The sequence below is a fragment of the Tachysurus vachellii genome, chromosome 20, assembly GCF_030014155.1.
Source record: "Tachysurus vachellii isolate PV-2020 chromosome 20, HZAU_Pvac_v1, whole genome shotgun sequence".
Taxonomy (NCBI): domain Eukaryota; kingdom Metazoa; phylum Chordata; class Actinopteri; order Siluriformes; family Bagridae; genus Tachysurus; species Tachysurus vachellii.
Window position 1 is genome coordinate 14,638,478 of NC_083479.1, and position 19,720 is coordinate 14,658,197.

A 19,720-nucleotide genomic window follows, 5' to 3' on the forward strand; every position below is an offset into this window, starting at 1 on the left:
CTCTAACACTTGGTAACTAAAGTTATTTAGTAAATACTTGCAAAATAGCAATCTATACTATTACTTTGTAGGTTTTGCACACTGATATCGAATATGCAATGCAAAATTAGTTATTACTACTTCATCCAGTAAATTCCAGTCAAATGTTTTGGACACACCAAGTAGTTATAGGGTGCATACTGCTGTTACTGTTTATCATGTAAAATAATACTAAAACTATCAAGAACATGATATAATAATAGTGGAATTATACAGTGCCTAAGAATGTGTAAAAGTATATATTGTTACTGTTGTTGTTTATTAGTATTTCTGTATGTAGCTCTAATGACAAATGGTTGTGTCTATATATAGATTCTACAGCTAGCTAGTTATGAAGAAAATTAGGTAATGCAGTTAGCAGGGATAGAATTGGTTGTATGATTTACATGTTATGTATTAGCTTAGTTTGGAGATTATGCACAAGCTAACTGTACTGTAGCACACTCTCTAGAAGCACCAAAGATTGTTGCTACTTCCTTCCTAGTCATATTTTTCTTCATGACTTTATACAATTTTAATAGGTTTTTCTTCCATTTTTCGTTTGGGAAAATTAACTGGAGGTAGTAAGTAAAGCTGTGATTGGAGAAATGAAGATGTTTTGAGAAATACACAGAGGAAACCATTTAGTTTTGTTGCTTGACTCCATTATACCTAATTTGCATAGCATTTCCTCATTGAAATGCTGCTGCTAAAATAACACACATTTATAGATAATAGATGATTGCCTGTCACTTTGTAGCCAGCTAGTGTGAATGCTGGTCTCATTTAATCGGTTGTGTCCAAATGTTTGACTTGTGTTGAGTTTCAGTGTACAGAATCCTTACTATCAAGTATATACCATGGTTTATATGTTATACTGCCACCTAGTGCTTACTGGGAAATGATGCTGACAAATGTGCCAAAATGTCCTAAGATTAAAGTTGCTATCCTTTATAGACCTTATTACACTCAGGCATAATCGGTTCAGGTAATATCTTGAATCATATTCAGCCTTTTCTCATTAGTTTCAATTAATAACTGATTTACCCTTTCCTACACTCTTAGAAAAAAAGGTTAAATCTGGAACCCTATGGGATTCTTTGGTTTGTCCGTGTGGAAGAACCCTTAAAGATTCTGTGTTGAACCATAAAGTGTTCTCTAAGGAGAACCCATAACTATTCACAGAACAATTTTTTTTCTAAGAGTGTGTCTCTTATCTCTTCTTTTTGTGTGATGAGTTTTATCCTACGGCTTTTTCGACTTATTTACAGACTCAGATTCTCTTCTCTCTCGTGGTCTTACAACAGAAAGCTATTAATTTATTAAAGGCATGATTTATGCAAAAAGGCCATGAAGGAGACTGGGAAACAGTGTGTGGTGTGATTTGCTTGTGTGCCATTTCATGGACACAATTTGCTATTACAGTTTTTCTCATCTGCTTACATTCACTCATTCAGCAAATTAAAAAGCTGGCTACAAAAACCAGGGGAATTGCACAGACGTACAGATACAATTGCATAGAATTGTGTTTTATAATAGAAAACAAAATTGCAACTGTCACTGAATGAATGAATGAGTGAATGAATGAATGAATGAATGAATAAATGAATGAATGAATGAACCAAAAGATTCAAAAATCCACTAAGAATTTGTTCATTTATGAAGATAACAAGTCTGCTCATTTCTATTCAGCCAGAGAATTTTGTTCTCAGCAATTGAAGAACCTTTTGTTTCTTCAATATTCAAATCATGGCTATCTAATGTAACATGGATTTTCCATTAGGACTTCTTCTAACTTTTATAATCATGCATACTGTCCCAATTGAAAGCTCTCTGGTTGAACCCTTGGCTGGCAGTAACCATGTCATGTATTATTCTGTGGCATTCCTGCATATACAGTAAATAACTCTTGCATGTATTGTACCTTCGCAGAAATACGTATCTCTCTGCCTTTGTATTTTATTGAAAGTAACATATTGACTTCATTTTTCTCATTTCATAGACAGCGTTAAAGAGGTGTAAAGAAAAGATCTTAGATGTTTGCCCTAGTAAGGTCAGTGTCTTTTCACTGATTTCTAAGTGCATGCATTTTATGTTAAAGCTCTCACAAGATACGGTGTGAGACTTGTTCGTGAAGTTTTTGAAATGCTTGAAGATGGAGCGTTTGTTTTGCAAAAAAAAAGTATTTAAGGAGAATACTTCCATGGGTTGGGAAAAGAAAAAATATTCAACTGAGAAATTTGTGCTAATATCATTATGTAAGCATTTACGAAAGACTGTAATTAGCCAAAGTGTGTCTGTGTATCTAAATAAATCACAGGTTTCCAACACTGGTCCTGGAGTAACACACCTCATTCTACTATTAATCTGTACTACAGCAGGGAAAACATGAAAATGTGCAGGATGTGAACAAGGTGTACTCCAGTCCAGAGTTGGAAACTTGTGAATTTGACCATGTGTGTTCAAGTATCTTTACCAATCTAATCTGTTTATTATCCTGTATGCCTACAGCTTACAACATACCTTCGCAAAAATCATGAGACAGATAATACTTATTCACCGGGGGCAGCAGTGCCTACCACAGGTTAGTTGACATGTCCCATGTCCCCCTAACCAACCTTTGTTCATATAGGTCACAGCATGAATACACTCAGAATCATATATAGCTGTAATGGTGCTGAAAGGAACTGATAGTGTTTCCCTTCTGTCTTTTTACTCTTTGTATATGCAAAAGCAGAGGATTTACCCATGAGCACTGAGGTGTATGAGAGTCCATATGCTGACCCTGATGAACTTCGCTCAACTACAGTGGACCGGAAAAACTTGATCCTGGAGGATGGAGAGCTTGGCTCAGGCAATTTTGGCACAGTCCTTAGAGGCATTTATCAGATGAGGAAGTGAGTTGTTCATGGGCAGGATCTCTAACTCTTTGTCCTGTATAGTTAATTATTTTCCCTGTTCTTACACAAGGTAAGACTATTTACCGATTAGATGAATCAAGTTCATCAGGATTAGAATCCATGTGTGGGTTACATGCATACTGATTTTTGGATATCAGCGATGTGAAGATGAAAATCAAATGACTTCTTTAAACATTATATGTATAAATAAATAAGAATTAGAGTCTGGTGTAGTGCAGATGTAAAGGGCTCATATTGTGAGAATCTTTTTTTATTATTATTATAGATTAGGTTTATAATACACAAATATACAAATATATACAAAATATAAACAAAACGTATACTGCGATTTCATCTTAAATTGCTATGCATTGGTCACTAGAGGAAAAAGGGAAAACATTGTGTCCACGCAAACAAAAAAGCTAGCTACAGAGCATATACAAAACCAAGGGTTTGACCCAAGAAATCAGATAACATGTAATTTATACCACCGTATAAATCAGGTGATAAATGAATGAATTTTAAGCAATACATGCAATTTTTTATTCCACAATTCAAGATTCAAGATTTTGTCAGATATATATATATATATATATATATATATATATATATATATATATATATATATATATATATATATTATACTGTTATATACAGTATACAGCTTGCAGTGAAGTGAAAACCCGGGCTATTCCTCACAGATTGTGCGTGTAATTAAACTACATTTTAAGGTTAAAAAATAATAATAGTGCAAATGTTAAGAAATAAAAAGAGGTATTAGAATGTGTTGTGTTATTTGTCACATTTAATAACAGTTTCGAGTTACTGTACATGTAGAAACTATAGTTACATGTAGTAACTATATATTCAAATGGCAATACATACAAGTTGAAACGTGTGTTGAAATACAAATATAAAACACAAGGGAGTGTAAAGTGTAAATGAAACCCAGCATGAAGTGTTTAATTTTGACAAGATTTAAAGGTGTGTGTGTGTGTGTGTGTGTGTGTGTGTGTGTGGTGTGTGTGTGTGTGTGTGTATTCTCCAGAACACAGAAACAGGTAGCAGTAAAGATCCTGAAGAACGATGATAACAATGCTGCAGTAAGGGACGAAATGCTTCGTGAGGCTGAAGTCATGCAGCAGCTGGACAACCCCTACATAGTGCGTATGATCGGCATCTGTGACGCCGAGAACCTCATGTTAGTCATGGAGCTGGCTGACCTTGGCCCTCTGAACAAGTATCTGCAAAAGAAAAGGTATGATAATATTAATCATTTTAATATCACAGACCATTTACCACACAATATGTTCTCTAGGTTATGTTTAAATGCTTTGGCAAATGGCTAATAACGGAGATTGAACATGACTTCTGCACCTTGTTTTTCACACAGACTTCCAATTAAAAATGTCACTGAGCTTGTGCATCAGGTCTGTATGGGGATGAAGTACCTGGAGGAGCATAATTTCGTTCACAGAGACTTGGCAGCCCGCAACGTGCTGTTAGTCACACAGCACTATGCAAAAATCAGTGACTTTGGCCTGTCCAAAGCCCTCACCAGTGAGCATGATTATTATGAGGTACAGTATGCTGCACCTCCAGAAGACTTTTTGTAGAGCTGAAATGAAGATGAAGTATGTGTAATCTAATTCTAGGTGACTTCAGATGCTTTGGATTTCAGTGAATTTATTCACCAGACGTTTTAATCAAAGTGATGTCAGATAATGCAAAGTGTCAGTGAATGAATTAAACATAGCTGAACTGCTTAAGGGGGGCACGGTGGCTTAGTGGTTAGCACCTCCAGGGTTGGGGGTTCGATTCCCGCCTCCGCCTTGTGTGTGTGGAGTTTGCATGTTCTTCCTGTGCCTCGGGGGTTTCCTCCGGGTACTCCGGTTTCCTCCCCGGTCCAAAGACATGCATGGTAGGTTGATTGGCATCTCTGGAAAATTGTCCGTAGTGTATTTATTGCGTGAGTGAATGAGAGTGTGTGTGTGCCCTGCGATGGGTTGGCACTCCATCCAGGGTGTATCCTGCCTTGATGCCCAATGATGCCTGAGATAGGCACAGGCTCCCCGTGACCCAAGGTAGTTCGGATAAGTGGTAGAAATGAAAGAATGAACTGCTTAAACATACAACCTTCCATTCAGTGCAGTAGCAGAGTCAGGAATTAATTTCAGGGGGAGATGAAGAACATTTTGGGGACAGTATCAGAAGTGCTAATAGGGTTTTGTTGTTTAATTACTAAAGGCACAATCTACTGCCAGTGAATCCTGATGTATTAATGTATTAATGATGTTAATATGCATAAGCAAAAAGATTTAAAGTAATTTAGAGAAAATGCCACATTTCTTACATTTGCTGAACAAAAGCAGTTTTTATAGATGTGATAGCTCAAATCCTATGATTAAAGGTTTTGTGGTAATAAAATGTTAAAGTTATTCTAAGGTTTTTATTAACCACAATATTCTTAGATGCTAAGAGTGGAGCTACCTAGCTAGACCAGTAGCTTTTAAAAACAAATATAAAGTAATGGAACAACCTACATTAGTAACAACAGACTTGGCTGTAGGTTGGACCAGTGATCAGCAGAAAGTCTGTAATGTTCTAGTGAAGCTGTATGCAGATGTAGAATTAATCACCTGGTACAGATATTTAAATTGCATTGTGATTTATAATATGAAGGGAGTCTAGTGTTTATGAAGCAGATAAACCAGATATTAACTGTTCCTGTCTATTCCCCCTTGTTTAGTCTAAAGGTCATGGTAAGTGGCCTGTGAAGTGGTATGCACCTGAATGCATGAACTTCTTCAAGTTCTCCTGTAAGAGTGACGTGTGGAGCTTTGGGGTGTTGATGTGGGAGGCTTTTTCATATGGACAGAAGCCATACAAGGTAAAGTCTGTATTATATAGTATCAACTTCATGATCACTGTCACTTTCATGCAGAGTTACAGTCATCTTAAAGTAGTAAAATATATACACAAGATACACACTTTTTCTGTGTATATATATATATATATATACACACACACTGTCCTATCCAAAGGCTATAGTCACCTCAGACTTGCTCACTGGGGATAAATACAAACACATTCAAATATATCTAATATTAATCTTAATTTTTTTAATTATACTAATCTTTATATTATTCTATAATATATAGATTATAATATCTTAATAAATTTATATTATTAGCCTTTTGTTTTATGTTTATATTCTGTAAAGCTGCTTTGAGACAATGTCAATTGGTAAAAGCGCTATACAAATAAATTTTAATTGAACTATATTTGTAGCCATTTGTAGAATGCTACAAATATTACACCAAAGACTTAATGCAAAATAAAAAGTATAACACAGAATAAAATAGTATTACCACTGAACCAAAATGTCATACCAAACTTTATAACACTCATGAGTCACTTGTGAGACTGATTCTAATCTGCACTATATAGGGGATGAAGGGAAATGAGGTAATCCAGTTGATTGAGAGTGGCGAGAGAATGGCGGCTCCACTGAACTGCCCATCTGAGATGTACAACATCATGTTGAAATGTTGGACATACAAGTGAGTGACTTCCTGTATTCGTATATCCAGCATTACGTTAGTTAAAGTTATTCCTAGAACATATGATCGTGGTATAACTGGCTGATATCATTTTGTTAAGAATTTTTTTATTTGCATCCGCATATAAAAAAAGATTAATCACAGGATAGGAAGAAATAGGGACAAGTTCTCAGTATGAATCTCTCTTGTTCTCAGTATAGGTTCTCTTGTATGAATATAACCGAATTACATACAATGCTTATCACTTGGTCTAATAGATACAATAATATTTAGAAGAATTATTAGAAACCATAAAAATCTTAGCAACTAATTAGCAAGTCATTTTTTTACTCTTAATCCGTATGAATATTCAGCCCATTTACTGCTACAGATTTATTGTATAACATAAACCAAGTGAAAGTAACTTTTTCCCTTTTCAGATTAAATCATTAAAATAAAGATTTTTAAAATAATTATAGAAATATTAAATATACATTTTTAAATGACCATTTGCATGTTAAGCATAACATGCAAATTTTAAGCATAAATGCTTAAAATTAGATAAGTATAAGATTATTTCATGGTTTTCAAGGAGTAACAATGTGTAGAAATATGTTTATTAATCATAGAGTCATAGTCATTTTACTGGAATGTTATAATAAGAAATGTTAAAAAAGTTATATTTTCACCTTGCTAATATGCTTATATTTTTGCACCGTACACATCTCTGAGTTTGAGTTGTCATTTACCACAATGTAATTAAAAAATCACCCCCTGGCTAGTCTTGCTGTATTGACTATACTAACCAGTGCCTCCTCTTCATAGACCCCTTTTTGAACCACTGATGTAAACACCAAAATCACATTGTCGATCACATCAGTTCACAATACCACAATCAAGTAATTGCTGTCTTATTTCTTCAGGGCGGATGAGAGGCCAAGCTTTTCTGTGGTGGAGCCCAGGCTAAGAGACTACTACTATGACATTTCTCAGTGACCATCTGGAAGAAAACAGAATGAAGAGTTTTTCCCCAGGAGCAGTTTGTACATGGTTTTAAGGACTGGCCACACTGATTTATTTAATATAATATACCTGCAACCTTATTCAAGTCTTCTTCTTAATATGCCCTTTTTTGCAAGCCAAAGTTCAATGAGAGCCTGCTGTCTTGGTCATTTTTCTACACGTCTAAAGACTTGATAATTAGCAATAAATAGAGTAGCAAATTGAAACTTTCACATCACCATTACTGCAATTTTTAAAATCACATAACTGTTTTCTATATTATGTGATTCTATTTAAACATTTCCCTGTTTTACTGGTTTCATTAGAAGCATTTTAGCAGTGAAAGAACCTTTTTAAGAACATTTACATTATAGTATTACATTACATTTTTAAGAACATTTACATTCTACATTATAGTTAGTGTGCCTGTGGACTGGTATAACTTCTAATCTCCTAAATAGGTTAATGCACTGATTCACCCATCACAGAGGATTTTTATTCAACGTCTTGTCCCCATCCCTCAAACCATTGAACGTCATCCCACTCACTTTTTTGGTACCCCTGTTAGCCTGTTGTAAAGATGACATACATAAACATAAATATAAGCATGCTCTAAGACTTGGGAATGTGATGCCATGACACAGTGTCTTATATTTTGTCAGCATGTCTCAGTGAAATAGCCCAGCCCAGATTAGCTATTTGACAAGGTTTCATACAAACTGAGTATACTAAAAGTTTGAGTTGTTATAGTGGGAAGCTATTGTTCTTTGAGGAAAAGGCAAAACCAGAGAAGATAATATATGTAATATATGTAAACACAACAGGAATTCTTGTTATGGAAAAATAATCAACGAAAGGGTGTCTCGAAACAGCATGTCTCAAAGTGCTTTTATTCAAACAATGGCAACATTTTTTTTTATCTTTTAAAGAATAGCATCATATTTTGCATGTGTTTATCATTGCATTTAATGTTATCCATGAAACAAGTTAGTTATAAAGCTCTGACAATAAAGAATCATTCCAATGCTAAATACATCAATATAGCAGTTTTAAATCCATTCATGTGGAGTGTTGGCTATACAACTATATATGATACACAAATATAATAGACATTATTATAAGCCTGCTGATTTTATCCTCATACTGTTGCTATGCAGCCACGAATACAACCCCTTGTCCTATAAATTACTTTTAAACTTAAAAACATCTGAAACAATAATCTCAGCAATTTCAGCTGAGATTAAATGGCAGAAAATCCACAAATGCAGTGTGTAACAACACTGATTCCTTGAAGTCTGATAGGTTAGTCTGATAAAAAAAATTAAAAAAAAAGAAAACAAGGCATTTAAAATTGGGTTAGATTTGTATGGAAAAGCAGATTGACAAATAAATAAAATAAAATAAAATAAGCCACAAAAGCAAGACAAGGTCTGGCAGAATGATGTTGGTCTTCCTTTTGAGCAGAAAATATCCTTCTATCCCTTTGCTCTTAGCCCCTTTGCCATCATATTGAATAGGATTCTTTTTTATTTATTACTAATTCTACCCATCAGCTTTCTCTCGAATGGGATGGCAGCATTTTAAAGTGCTCCTGACATTGAACTAGGTGGCATGCTGGTGCAGGAGATAGCTCTGCTTCCTCACACCTCCAGGGTCTCAGGTTCGGTACTAAGCTCAGGTGTCTGACTGACTGTTTGGAAGTTCTGTGCATCTCCCATGTTTAAGTGGGTTGTATAGTCTGTCTTCTCCAGTTTTCATCACATCTTAAATACCTGCTAAGGTAAATTGCCCCTAGTGTGAATGAGATTGTGTGTTTGATTGGCATCCCATCCTGGGTGTGTTCCTCTGTCATGCAGAGTGTTCTGGGGATAGTCTAGAGACTCATTATAACTCTGATCAGAATAAATCAGTTAATGAAAGTGTGAGTGAATGAGTGAGTGAGTAAATGAGTGAGTGAGTGAGTGAGTGAGTGAGTGAGTGAGTGAGTGAGACTGCGTGAGACTGAGTGAGTGAGTGAGTGACTGAGTGAGTGCGTGAGACTGAGTGAGTGAGACTGCGTGAGACTGAGTGAGTGAGTGAGTGAGACTGAGTGAGTGACTGAGTGTGAGTGAGTGAGACTGAGTGAGTGACTGAGTGTGAGTGAGTGAGACTGAGTGACTGAGTGAGTGACTGAGTGTGAGTGAGTGAGACTGAGTGACTGAGTGAGTGACTGAGTGTGAGTGAGACTGAGTGAGTGGGTGAGACTGAGTGAGCGAGTGAGTGACTGAGTGAGACTGAGTGAGTGAGTGAGTGAGTAAGTGAGTGAGAGTGAGAGTCAGTGAGTGAGTGAGAGTGAGAGTATGAGAGTGAGTGAGTGGTTGCTATTGAATTATATTATATAACAAACTGTCGCCAACAACAATAATGAATGAACTACAACAATTTTCTACAGCTGAATTTGACATGATTAAGAATACACTGAACTCAGACATTTAGTCTCTATTCATTTCATTTATACCCCTGATGAATGCATGGATTTTTGCTATGATTGTTTTGATATTACTTAATAATCAATTAAACATGTATGATTTTTATATTAACTTGGACTTTTATACATATGGAAATAGAAATCCTAAGTTTAAACCTGTCACTCTTCCTGTATCCTGATACCACTGAGAGTTAATTAGAATCGTATTAATCTTCTTATTACTTCCACCTCCTGTTATGTGTCCCTGGTGTAGTGCTGGCAGTTTTACATTTTAGTTTGATTTTATTCTATTTTAGTTTAGCCTGTTTAAAGATTAAGAACAATCTTGTTCTCTTTTTTTAACACTCCTTATTCTCTCTAATCTTATTTTATTGCTTCTCTTGTTTTGTCTTTTTTCTGTCAGGTCTTATTGAGGTATTATGTCTATCATGGAGCACTTTGGTGTTTGGAGTTTAAATTTGATTTATAAATAAACTTGACTTGACTTCTTTCAGGTTTTTATTATCCACTGGTCTTCCATGCACTGTTTTTATCTTTCACAGACTTCAAATAAAATATCTGTAGCATTTAATTAGTCTTTGCACAAGCAGTTCTGTAAAGCAGTAATAAATAATTGAACTATTAAAAAAAATGTGATTATTTGGTTATTTCTCCACATGTATTATTATTATTATTATTATTATTATTATTATTATTATTATTATTATTATTATTATTATTGTTATTATTGTTATTATTACAATAATAACAATAACAATAATAATAATAATAATAATAATAATAATAATAATAATAATAATAATAATTTAAGACAGTTGTGTGCCAACATCAGCATGCACAAAGCCTGTTCATGTTGGTTTAATGTAGCTTGAAGATAATTTAATCTTGTATAAATGAATGGGACATGGAAGCCTTTATCATCACCACATACAGCACAGTGGAACTCTTTTCCTCACATATCCCAACTTTGGAGGTTGCAGTCAGAGCACAGGGGCAGCTATGAAACAGCACCCCTGGAGCAAAGAGGGTTAAGGGCATTGTACAAGAGCCCAACAGTGGCAGCTTGGTAGTACTGGGGTTTGAACCCCGATCCTCAAATCAACAACGCAGAGCTGCCTACTCGAGGCACCTCTGCCCCATATTATGCCCTATATTATGGCTGTCCTCTTTAGACCTGATCAATTCATATATACATATGAGCTACTTGGCATTTCTGAACTGTTAGGAAAAGAGTGGACAACTGAAGCACAAGAATTTTACTGTAAATAGATACTTAACACACTCATAACACGCACATGACAAAAAGCTTGAAACTTGGCTGGACATTATAGACATAAAGAGAGTGCAGGGATCATTTTCATTTTTATGTGAATAATGTCCATTTGGATATAAAGATACTCATCTGTGCCAGCACCTGAGTTTTCTTCTACCTCCAAGATCTCAACACATTTATCCTTAGAACAGTTAATTGTCCTTTAGGCCACTAGATGACAGTATTCACCCATGTGACTGGCCTGAGCTTGTACACAGTGTACAGTGTGGGGTGTGTAAATAATACAATGCTCTTCTGATGTAAGTGTTCAGATTTCAGATATCAGATTTCATTAACTACATTATATATGTATATACTGTATATACTATACAGTCACATTTAGTACCCAACATCACTTACTTCTGTTTTATTCAAATTTAGAAGAAGCAAGTTTCAATTTACACAGCATTCCATTTTATGTAGCTGTGCTGATGGATCTGTGGAAAGTTCAGTATCTTCATGTACCATTAGCATAGTATAAGGAAACTATATATATTTGTGAATTATATGTTCAAAGGGAGATTACCGACCCTTGAGGTACACAAAATTTCTGTTAAAGCTGTCACGAAGCTCCCTTTATGCTAATAAATGGTCTATGCTAACAGATCAATGCAAGTCTTGGACCTCAGACAATCTGAGCAACTCCAATAGGATCCAAAATGGAAACAAATGGCTGAATTCACAATAATTGTTTGTAATTGACATGAGAAAGTTGTTATTTATTAACCTTATATACAGTATAACGTTATTTAAAATGATGTTTATTTTATATAATAAATGTTTTAACACATAAAACACATTCCTACAAAGATTAAAACAACTAACACTTCAATTGTCTCCAAAGACAGAATTGTGTGTGCGTGTATGTGTGTCTGTGTCATGTGTGTGCTTTAGAAATGTAAGTATACAAGGGTGTATACACACACACACAGACACACACACACACACACACACACACACACACACACACGTACACTTCAGTGGAAAGCATACTGACAAGGCTAGAGCACTGCAGGACAGAACCACAGAGAATACAGGCTTCCGGCCTCACACATGCTCTAACCTCTTCCATCTAGAATCTCACTCAAACACACATGCACATGTTTTTAATATCGCAATAGTCATGTATCGGATTTAAGCAGAAAGCCCCACACATGCAAAGAACCTGTGCGGTCTCGGAGTCTATTGCCTTGTGTTTCCGGGGGTTGGTTGGAGCAGGAAAGTAGCACTTGGTCAAAAGAAATAACCCAGCGATATGAAGATCGGTTAGATAGGTTACCTTTAATCACTTCTTGGTCAGGTGCAATTGATTGTTACATAACATTTCCGTGAATGAGATGGGAAATGTAAGTGGGTTTGTATGGCATATCTTACATCATCATGAACAACTCTGATATGCAATAAAAATATATCCATATAATTGAAATAGAGCTTGCAGGCACTTAGTTGCCCTTTAATGGTTGATGACCTTTGTGGCCTAAAGGAATGCAAAAAGGGCTGATGTACGAATGTTGCTTTCTGATCAAAAACAAATCATTATTATATTTTATACTACATTTATATTACTATATAAATAGTAATATAGTTAATTTAGTCAGCACACCTGCTTGTTTTTTGAACATATTATGCTTATAGATATTGATTAACACATTTATAAAAGTTCATTTGGTTTATTTATGTTAATTCAAAATGCAAACCACTCACACAAGGCCTGTATCTAAAACCTGAAGCAGACTTAGGATGAGTCCTTTGAGCCCGTGTTTGCAGGATGTTACAATTTTTATACAAAATAAACCAATTGATTACAGAGAAGAGAGAGAGAGAGCAAGTTAAGAAATGGAAAACTCTCTCTTTTGCACATCTGCTCTTGCTGGAAGATTCTCACGAGACTAAACGGAAGAAATGGCCTTGCACATCAGTACAGGCTAAGAGGCTTTCTTTTATGCAACCCCCATCACACACACACACACACACACACACACACCTCCTCCCTCCTGTGGTGGGATCCTCTCGGCCCTGCATCTGGGACATCTGCCGGATGCAGGTCACCCACAGAGAACTGTTCGTTGCCTGAGGTCTGAAAGCCACAGCCGAAGCTGAACTAGGGCCTTTGGTCAGGCAATACTGCCTGGAAGCATCTGATAGCAGCCTTTGGAAGGTGTTGGGCAGGCAGACTAGCACACGCTGCCGGTAAACCAGCATGTATTTCTGTTGAGGCTGGGCCTTGTGGTGGCCAAAAGGGGGGGTCACCTGTTCGACATTCGACCTGAAAGGATTTCACTTCTCTAGGGGCAAACATTGAGGATGAGCTCTTTGCATGACAGGTGCCTCAACCGTTACGCTTACACTCAGTTTCAGAAGGGTTCATAGCAAATCAATGTCAAACACGCTTAAAAAAATTTGGCACATTAGGCCTAAACATCAGTAGTATTGTACTTTCTTTTGGATTTGTCAAAATGCAGGTGACTTTGTAGGCAAATTGACATTGAATGTTTTTCATTATTAAACATACACACAGATCTCATCAGGCGTCTTTTGATATAAGAAACATAAGAAAACATATTTAAACATTAATAGCTAATAGATTTTTCCATATTAAAAGAGAGACATCAAGAACGTAACTATTAATCAACTAAAAACGTACCAAAATTATAATACATAATAATGGCAGGAGGAATTAGCCACTATGCCAATTAACAGTTGGACTGAGTCGGTAAAATATGTGGTTCAATGATTAATTTCTTATGTAGTTGCTGCAGCTGCCAGGCTAAACCACCGGATATCCAATGGAAGTCTATAGAGTCTTTCCTTAGCCCGATGTGGTTGGCCTGCGGTGGAGCCACGCGACACTCATACTCAGAGCAACTGTGCAAGTACTGCTTAAATGTAAAGGCTATAATAGGAAAGGACTGAATTTTAAATGCATTAAGATAGCTCGAAAGAAAACCTCCACTCTAAACCACATTAAATATGTTTAAAGTGAAATATTTATGATGTGGTTTGTTGTATTTTCATTATTCCCATGCAAAGTTAGCAATTGTGTGCCACAGTGATGTCACTTGGGGACATAACTAGTTATCTGCAAAATGGCTGTGGTATTAGAGTGAAATTTCAAGCTTTGGACACTGGACTGAACAGACTAAGAGACAGTGCTGCCAATTCACTCTTGGGGTATATATATGGGCTCATTCCTAATGGTGCCACTATCAGGATGTAGTCAAACAGTATCATGGATAATGTAGAAAACCATACAAGTTAAACTAAACCAACTTGAAATGAAAGAAGTTTAAACTTAAAAAAAAATAACATATATTTGCCAAATATACTAATCAGCATATTCTAACCCTTGATGTCATTCTGTCAAAGCAATACAACAGAACTATAGGAGTATTCAAACTAATGGCAACCATTTCAAATAAGATCACAGTTACATTTATTAGAGTCTTAATGTCAGGAACATACAGTAGGTCTAAGTCTGTACCCACTTCTGCACTCGACGCCTGCACATTGACTACAGTGGCCATTAGCTGAATATGAATTATTGTTCACTTTTTCACCAAATTCACAAGATAAATGACCTTGAAGCGACGTCTGTGAGAAAATGTTCGTTGCATAGGCCCTTTCCCAGGCCTAACCCTAGATTTTCCCTTTTGTGTATGTCACAATTAGCTTCACATTCTTTGTTCATGAAATAAAGGATGAACTTGAATGATTACTGAGTTCAGCCAAGGTAATCAAGTCTGAAATAAAACACAAATATATATTTATATCACAAGGGGGCACTCATGCATTTAAGAATGACTGAATAGTTCTTTTCCTTTAGTCATGCAGGATTTCATTCTCTGCTTCTTTACTGAAACCATTTAGGAAAAAAAGATTCCAGTACATATCTCTAAACATCGATCATGGAATTAAAGGCTTGAATTTATCTCAGATGACCAGAGTCGCCCAGTAATAAACAAAGTTTTCAGTATTTCATTAAACACGGGTAGGTGTTTTGGTTAATTGTGCTGATTATACCTGATAATAATATATGAAATATTAGCACATTACTATGACAGTGATCAGATCACATTTGAAAAACTATAATAAATACTAACAATATATTAAAAACATCTACCTACAAATCTTAATGACCTCAAAATAATATAAATGGGATCAATTCTTATCATTTACAGAGAAGTAGAAAAAAAATTTTAATGTAAAAATCAAGTAGCTGCCAAGAAGTGAAATTCCGAGCAACTAAAAAGATTAGCTTATGCATTATGCATTATGCATTATTAGCTTGATGCATTATGTAAACAACGAGAAATAGAAATTCCTTTCCTTTTTGCACGCAAAGTTACATGCATTGTAATGTAAATCCTGGCATTTGTTGATACTTCAGTTGAAAGTTCAAGTCTGAAATATGCTTCAGTTTTGACTTTGATTCATGAACTTGCGTAATCTGATAGAAAAACTGCTGTAAATGTAGCAGTTCTAAGATGTCGGAATATCTCATAGTAGCAGAGGCAAGAGATAATGTGATATATAACCTAATAATGTTACTCTTATCAGTTAGAGATCGGAACGGTGGGCTAAATATACTTTAGATACTTTATTACACTCTATTGCTTTATGTGTGTTTTACTATTTATGGTTTATAAGTTCATTAACTACAGTTGCAACAAATAAGGCCTAACTACATAGTTAACTAGTGAACAATCTGTACTCATACACAGTGTACATCAGAACTGCTTAATACTGTATGCATTAAAATGTATCGTGTTTCCAGTGCTATTCTTAAATTCACACAATTTGCCGTCCCCTCGTTCCCTTCCAAAATTCTTCCTTTACACATAAGTGACAAAATAAAGGAAAAGCACATGGCTTGTTTGTACAGTGTATGTGTTTTGAATTCTTCTAAGGAAGAGAGACTCTTCTAGAATGGCAATGCTTCCATCCACAATGCACTATGGCTCACTAAATGGTTTGCTGAGTATGTAAACAAGGTCAATTATATGCTTTACCCTTCACACTAACCAAATCACAACCCTGCGTTCAATGCTGGATGAACTCTATGTAAATTAGAAGTCAATTTAGACATAGCAGTCTATATCACCATCATGATTTTCTAAATGATAGAATATCTTTTGGAAGACCGGTTTTAATCTGGTTTCCTGTACAGATCCAGAGATTTCTATGACAAGGAGCGATGAAGCTGTTGTCTAATCATGGCAAAACAGTTGAGAAAGACACATTAACCTTAAACCGATCATTTATCTGGATTTCTCCAAAATAAGTTTTCATGTTTCATCGCATTCTTCCCACGAATTTTGTGTGTACTTACTTATCTGTTTACACAGGCCCTTACATGGTCAATGTACTATACTGCGGCTCTGTACGCTGTAGCTTATTAGACAGGAAATGATTGTGGACACAACCAGGCCCTCATGGATGATTCACCAGTGCACTATTCAGATAGCTTTCTCTTGCTACATCCTGTCCCGTAACATTTTATTGCATTACTATAATAGTTATGCAACATCCTAAAGTTAACTAAACAAACAAAATCACAAGGGAGGTGCTGAAACATCAAACAAAATAGTCTACACTGCAATGGATATTAAGCTTAATCCCAAAGGTGACAGTGGATTTTGCATTGAAATTATGCAAGTGGGAGTAAAAGAGCAGACTAAAAAATAGTGACACATTGAGTAAACAACTGAAAATGACTTTTAAAACAGCTGTCATTTCAATCCAGAAAGAACTGGCAAGTCTGTCCGAAAGCTGTTAAATTCTGCAGTCAAACAATAAAAAACTTTAAACGTAAACAACAAAGGTGACATTAAATGTATTTGTCAAGCTCAGCCTACAGCAACCCAGAGTTTTACAGGAAAGGTGACTGTCACATGTTTGACATTAAAATGCAACTCTCTCACTGATGCTTTTATCCAAAGTGAAAAGTAAGAAACTACAAACCACTAAATGGACACTAGTAACTACATGTGACATATATATTGCAGAATGATGTGACCACCATAAGGCCAACATCATAGAACCATGAAGAAGAAGAATTTGGTTTGACCCCACAGTGATGGTTTCACCAGATACAATTCATTCATGTACTAACAGGGTTTAGGTTGGAACATAGACCCATGTACATGTTACTCTAAAGTCAGTGTAGTAAGAAAAAATAATACGTTGTTATGGCTTAATAATGCAAACTCATAAGCCAGCCAGAGAAGAGAGCTGCAGCAACCATGAAATGGTGAATGCCTAGAGTTCTATAACATATTATATACGACAGATACAGGTTGATCTTCCTGATATTATAAGCAAACCTGCATTGTGCCATAAAGTAGACTGGGCAGGCAACACTGACACTGGAAACCCAAAGTAACAGTTCTTGATGAGAATAATGGCAGCATATGTTAAACAGTAATGTGGTGTTGAATTGAATTACAGGTGGTGAACCCTCATCCATGCTAAATATGAGCAAGCAGATCTGCAAACATTAGTGCATGTACAGTATATAAGCATGCTTGAAATGGGTGTAAGCAAATCATGTGAGCTGAAATGCATACTGAAACTGCAATGTCCTAAAAAGTGAAGGACAGAGAGAGCTGAGTATTATAGTACAGCAATGATGAGAGAAGCTGTGAACGTGGCTGACTGTTCCTAACAAAATACTGCACAGTAAGATGGGCCAAGTACAAATCTTTGAGGATTATTTTTTGTTGACTGATGCAGCTTGGGATCTTTACCAATTCATGATAGCCTTTAATATCATCCTGAGGGTTAGAGTAGATCTTTTAAGTGCAGTCCTGTGAGTAAAATATTGAACATAGTGTCCAGGATCATCTGGTAGCTACTGAAAACTGGAGATGCATCCAGGGGTTAAAAAAAAATTTAGATCTGAGAGCTTCCAGAGACTGTTCACAACAGAAGGATAGTCTTGGTGCGCACTTGAGGCTGGGTTTGGATCTAGTACGTCATTCTGTAAGGAAAAGATTGAAAGCATTTTTATAGCAGAGAGAAGATGTAGACTAGTCTGTAGTATAGAGAAGGCTGCTGGTATCCTTTATGCCTGCTTGAAAAGTAGAAAAGCCTGCTTTATGCCTGTGTAGTATTTGCCATACATAAATGATTACTGAGGATGCAGATGACTGACAACATGACTGCAAGGAAGAACCAAAGTTCCAACAGATATTTGGAAGCCTCAATGTATAAAGCTTCACTCACAGTAAAAGAATGCAAAGAACAAAATGAAGATGATGTGCAGAAGAAGGCCTAGAGGGAAGATGTTGTAATGATCATCTGCCAGTTACTGGTACCTTAACTTCAAAGAAATTATCCTTGGCAGAAGTAAATGGTGGAGCTGAAGGAGGTTTAGAGTTTCAGTATTGTTATTTTTGTCACAGCAATTGTAATAACTTGAAGAGCAGAAAGTCCATAGTCCAAGTTTATGAAAACCAGAGAATAGAGGATACTGAAAGAGCTGATTTGGAGGAGAGAGGACAGAGTAATCAAGATAAGTAGTTTATGCAATGGGAAGGTATTTTCAGCTCCGCACTTCAGCAAAGGGTTAAGGGATGGGTTAAGGGATGGGTTAAGGGATGGGTTAAGGCTGGAGACAATTGTTAGAAAGGGAAAGTCTAGGCATTTCTGCTAGCCTAAAGGTCAACTGAATTAAGAAGGCGAAGAATGTCATGTAGCTTCGTGTATGAATACATTCTAGTTGATTTGTAGATATCTAGAGTACAGATGTACTTTAGACTGAATAAAGTAGAATAAGGAGGTCAGCATTCTGCACATTGTTCTACATGTATGATCTAGTCCCCATTTCTTGGGAGTTATGGCAGCTGTATATCGAACCTCAAAAGAAAAGTTTCCTATCTGTCCTGCTGAACGAATATTAACAAGCATGTGCATTTTAATAGGATCAGAAATAAGATGTGTGTGGAATTCAAATGAAGTCATTTTGCTTAAGATCTATATTACTATAAGCTGGAGGGACATGACTGGTCACGACCGCTTCCAGAGTCCAACAAAGACAAATGTGACATCCTCTGTTGCAATTTGCTGAGGATTTGCATAGACAGGTTAACTCATCTAGGCAGGTGCTGCTGTTGGCTGGATAACAGGCTGGATATCTGTGTACTATATGGGGTCATGCATCACATGTCTTTCTCAAAACCCAAATGTTCAAACTCACAGTAAAATTCTAAAAGCTAGACTTTAAGGACTAAACAACCAAGTAAAATGGAATCTAAGACTTTAAGATAAGATATTCCTTTATTCGTCCCACAATAGGGAAATTTCTATGTATCCAATATATGTATCTAATCAAAAACATACACTATAAGTCCAAACGTTTGGGGAAACATGACCGTGACCCATATGAGGTTCTCCTCAAAACTGTTGCCACAAATTTAGAAGCACACATTTGTATGCTGTAGCATGAATAATTTACTTCACTGGAACTAAGAGGCCCAAA

At 36.0% G+C, this 19,720-nt stretch overlaps 1 protein-coding gene across 4 annotated transcripts in view; it reads left to right on the top strand.

Annotated features, from left to right (window-relative positions):
• Positions 1 to 8,497, top strand: part of syk (spleen tyrosine kinase) — an 18,607-nt gene extending 10,110 nt beyond the window's left edge. For 2 of the 4 annotated variants that reach the window (XM_060895466.1, XM_060895468.1), the window contains 8 exons: positions 2,021 to 2,071; positions 2,530 to 2,602; positions 2,756 to 2,915; positions 3,967 to 4,176; positions 4,312 to 4,498; positions 5,668 to 5,808; positions 6,369 to 6,481; positions 7,384 to 8,497. In XM_060895466.1, coding sequence (XP_060751449.1) covers positions 2,021 to 2,071; positions 2,530 to 2,602; positions 2,756 to 2,915; positions 3,967 to 4,176; positions 4,312 to 4,498; positions 5,668 to 5,808; positions 6,369 to 6,481; positions 7,384 to 7,456 — 1,008 coding nt within the window. In that variant the 3' untranslated portion in view covers positions 7,457 to 8,497. The remainder of the gene's footprint in view (positions 1 to 2,020; positions 2,072 to 2,529; positions 2,603 to 2,755; positions 2,916 to 3,966; positions 4,177 to 4,311; positions 4,499 to 5,667; positions 5,809 to 6,368; positions 6,482 to 7,383) is intronic. The other 2 variants (XM_060895467.1, XM_060895470.1) reach the window with 1 other exon arrangement.
• The last annotated feature ends 11,223 nt before the right edge of the window (positions 8,498 to 19,720 follow it).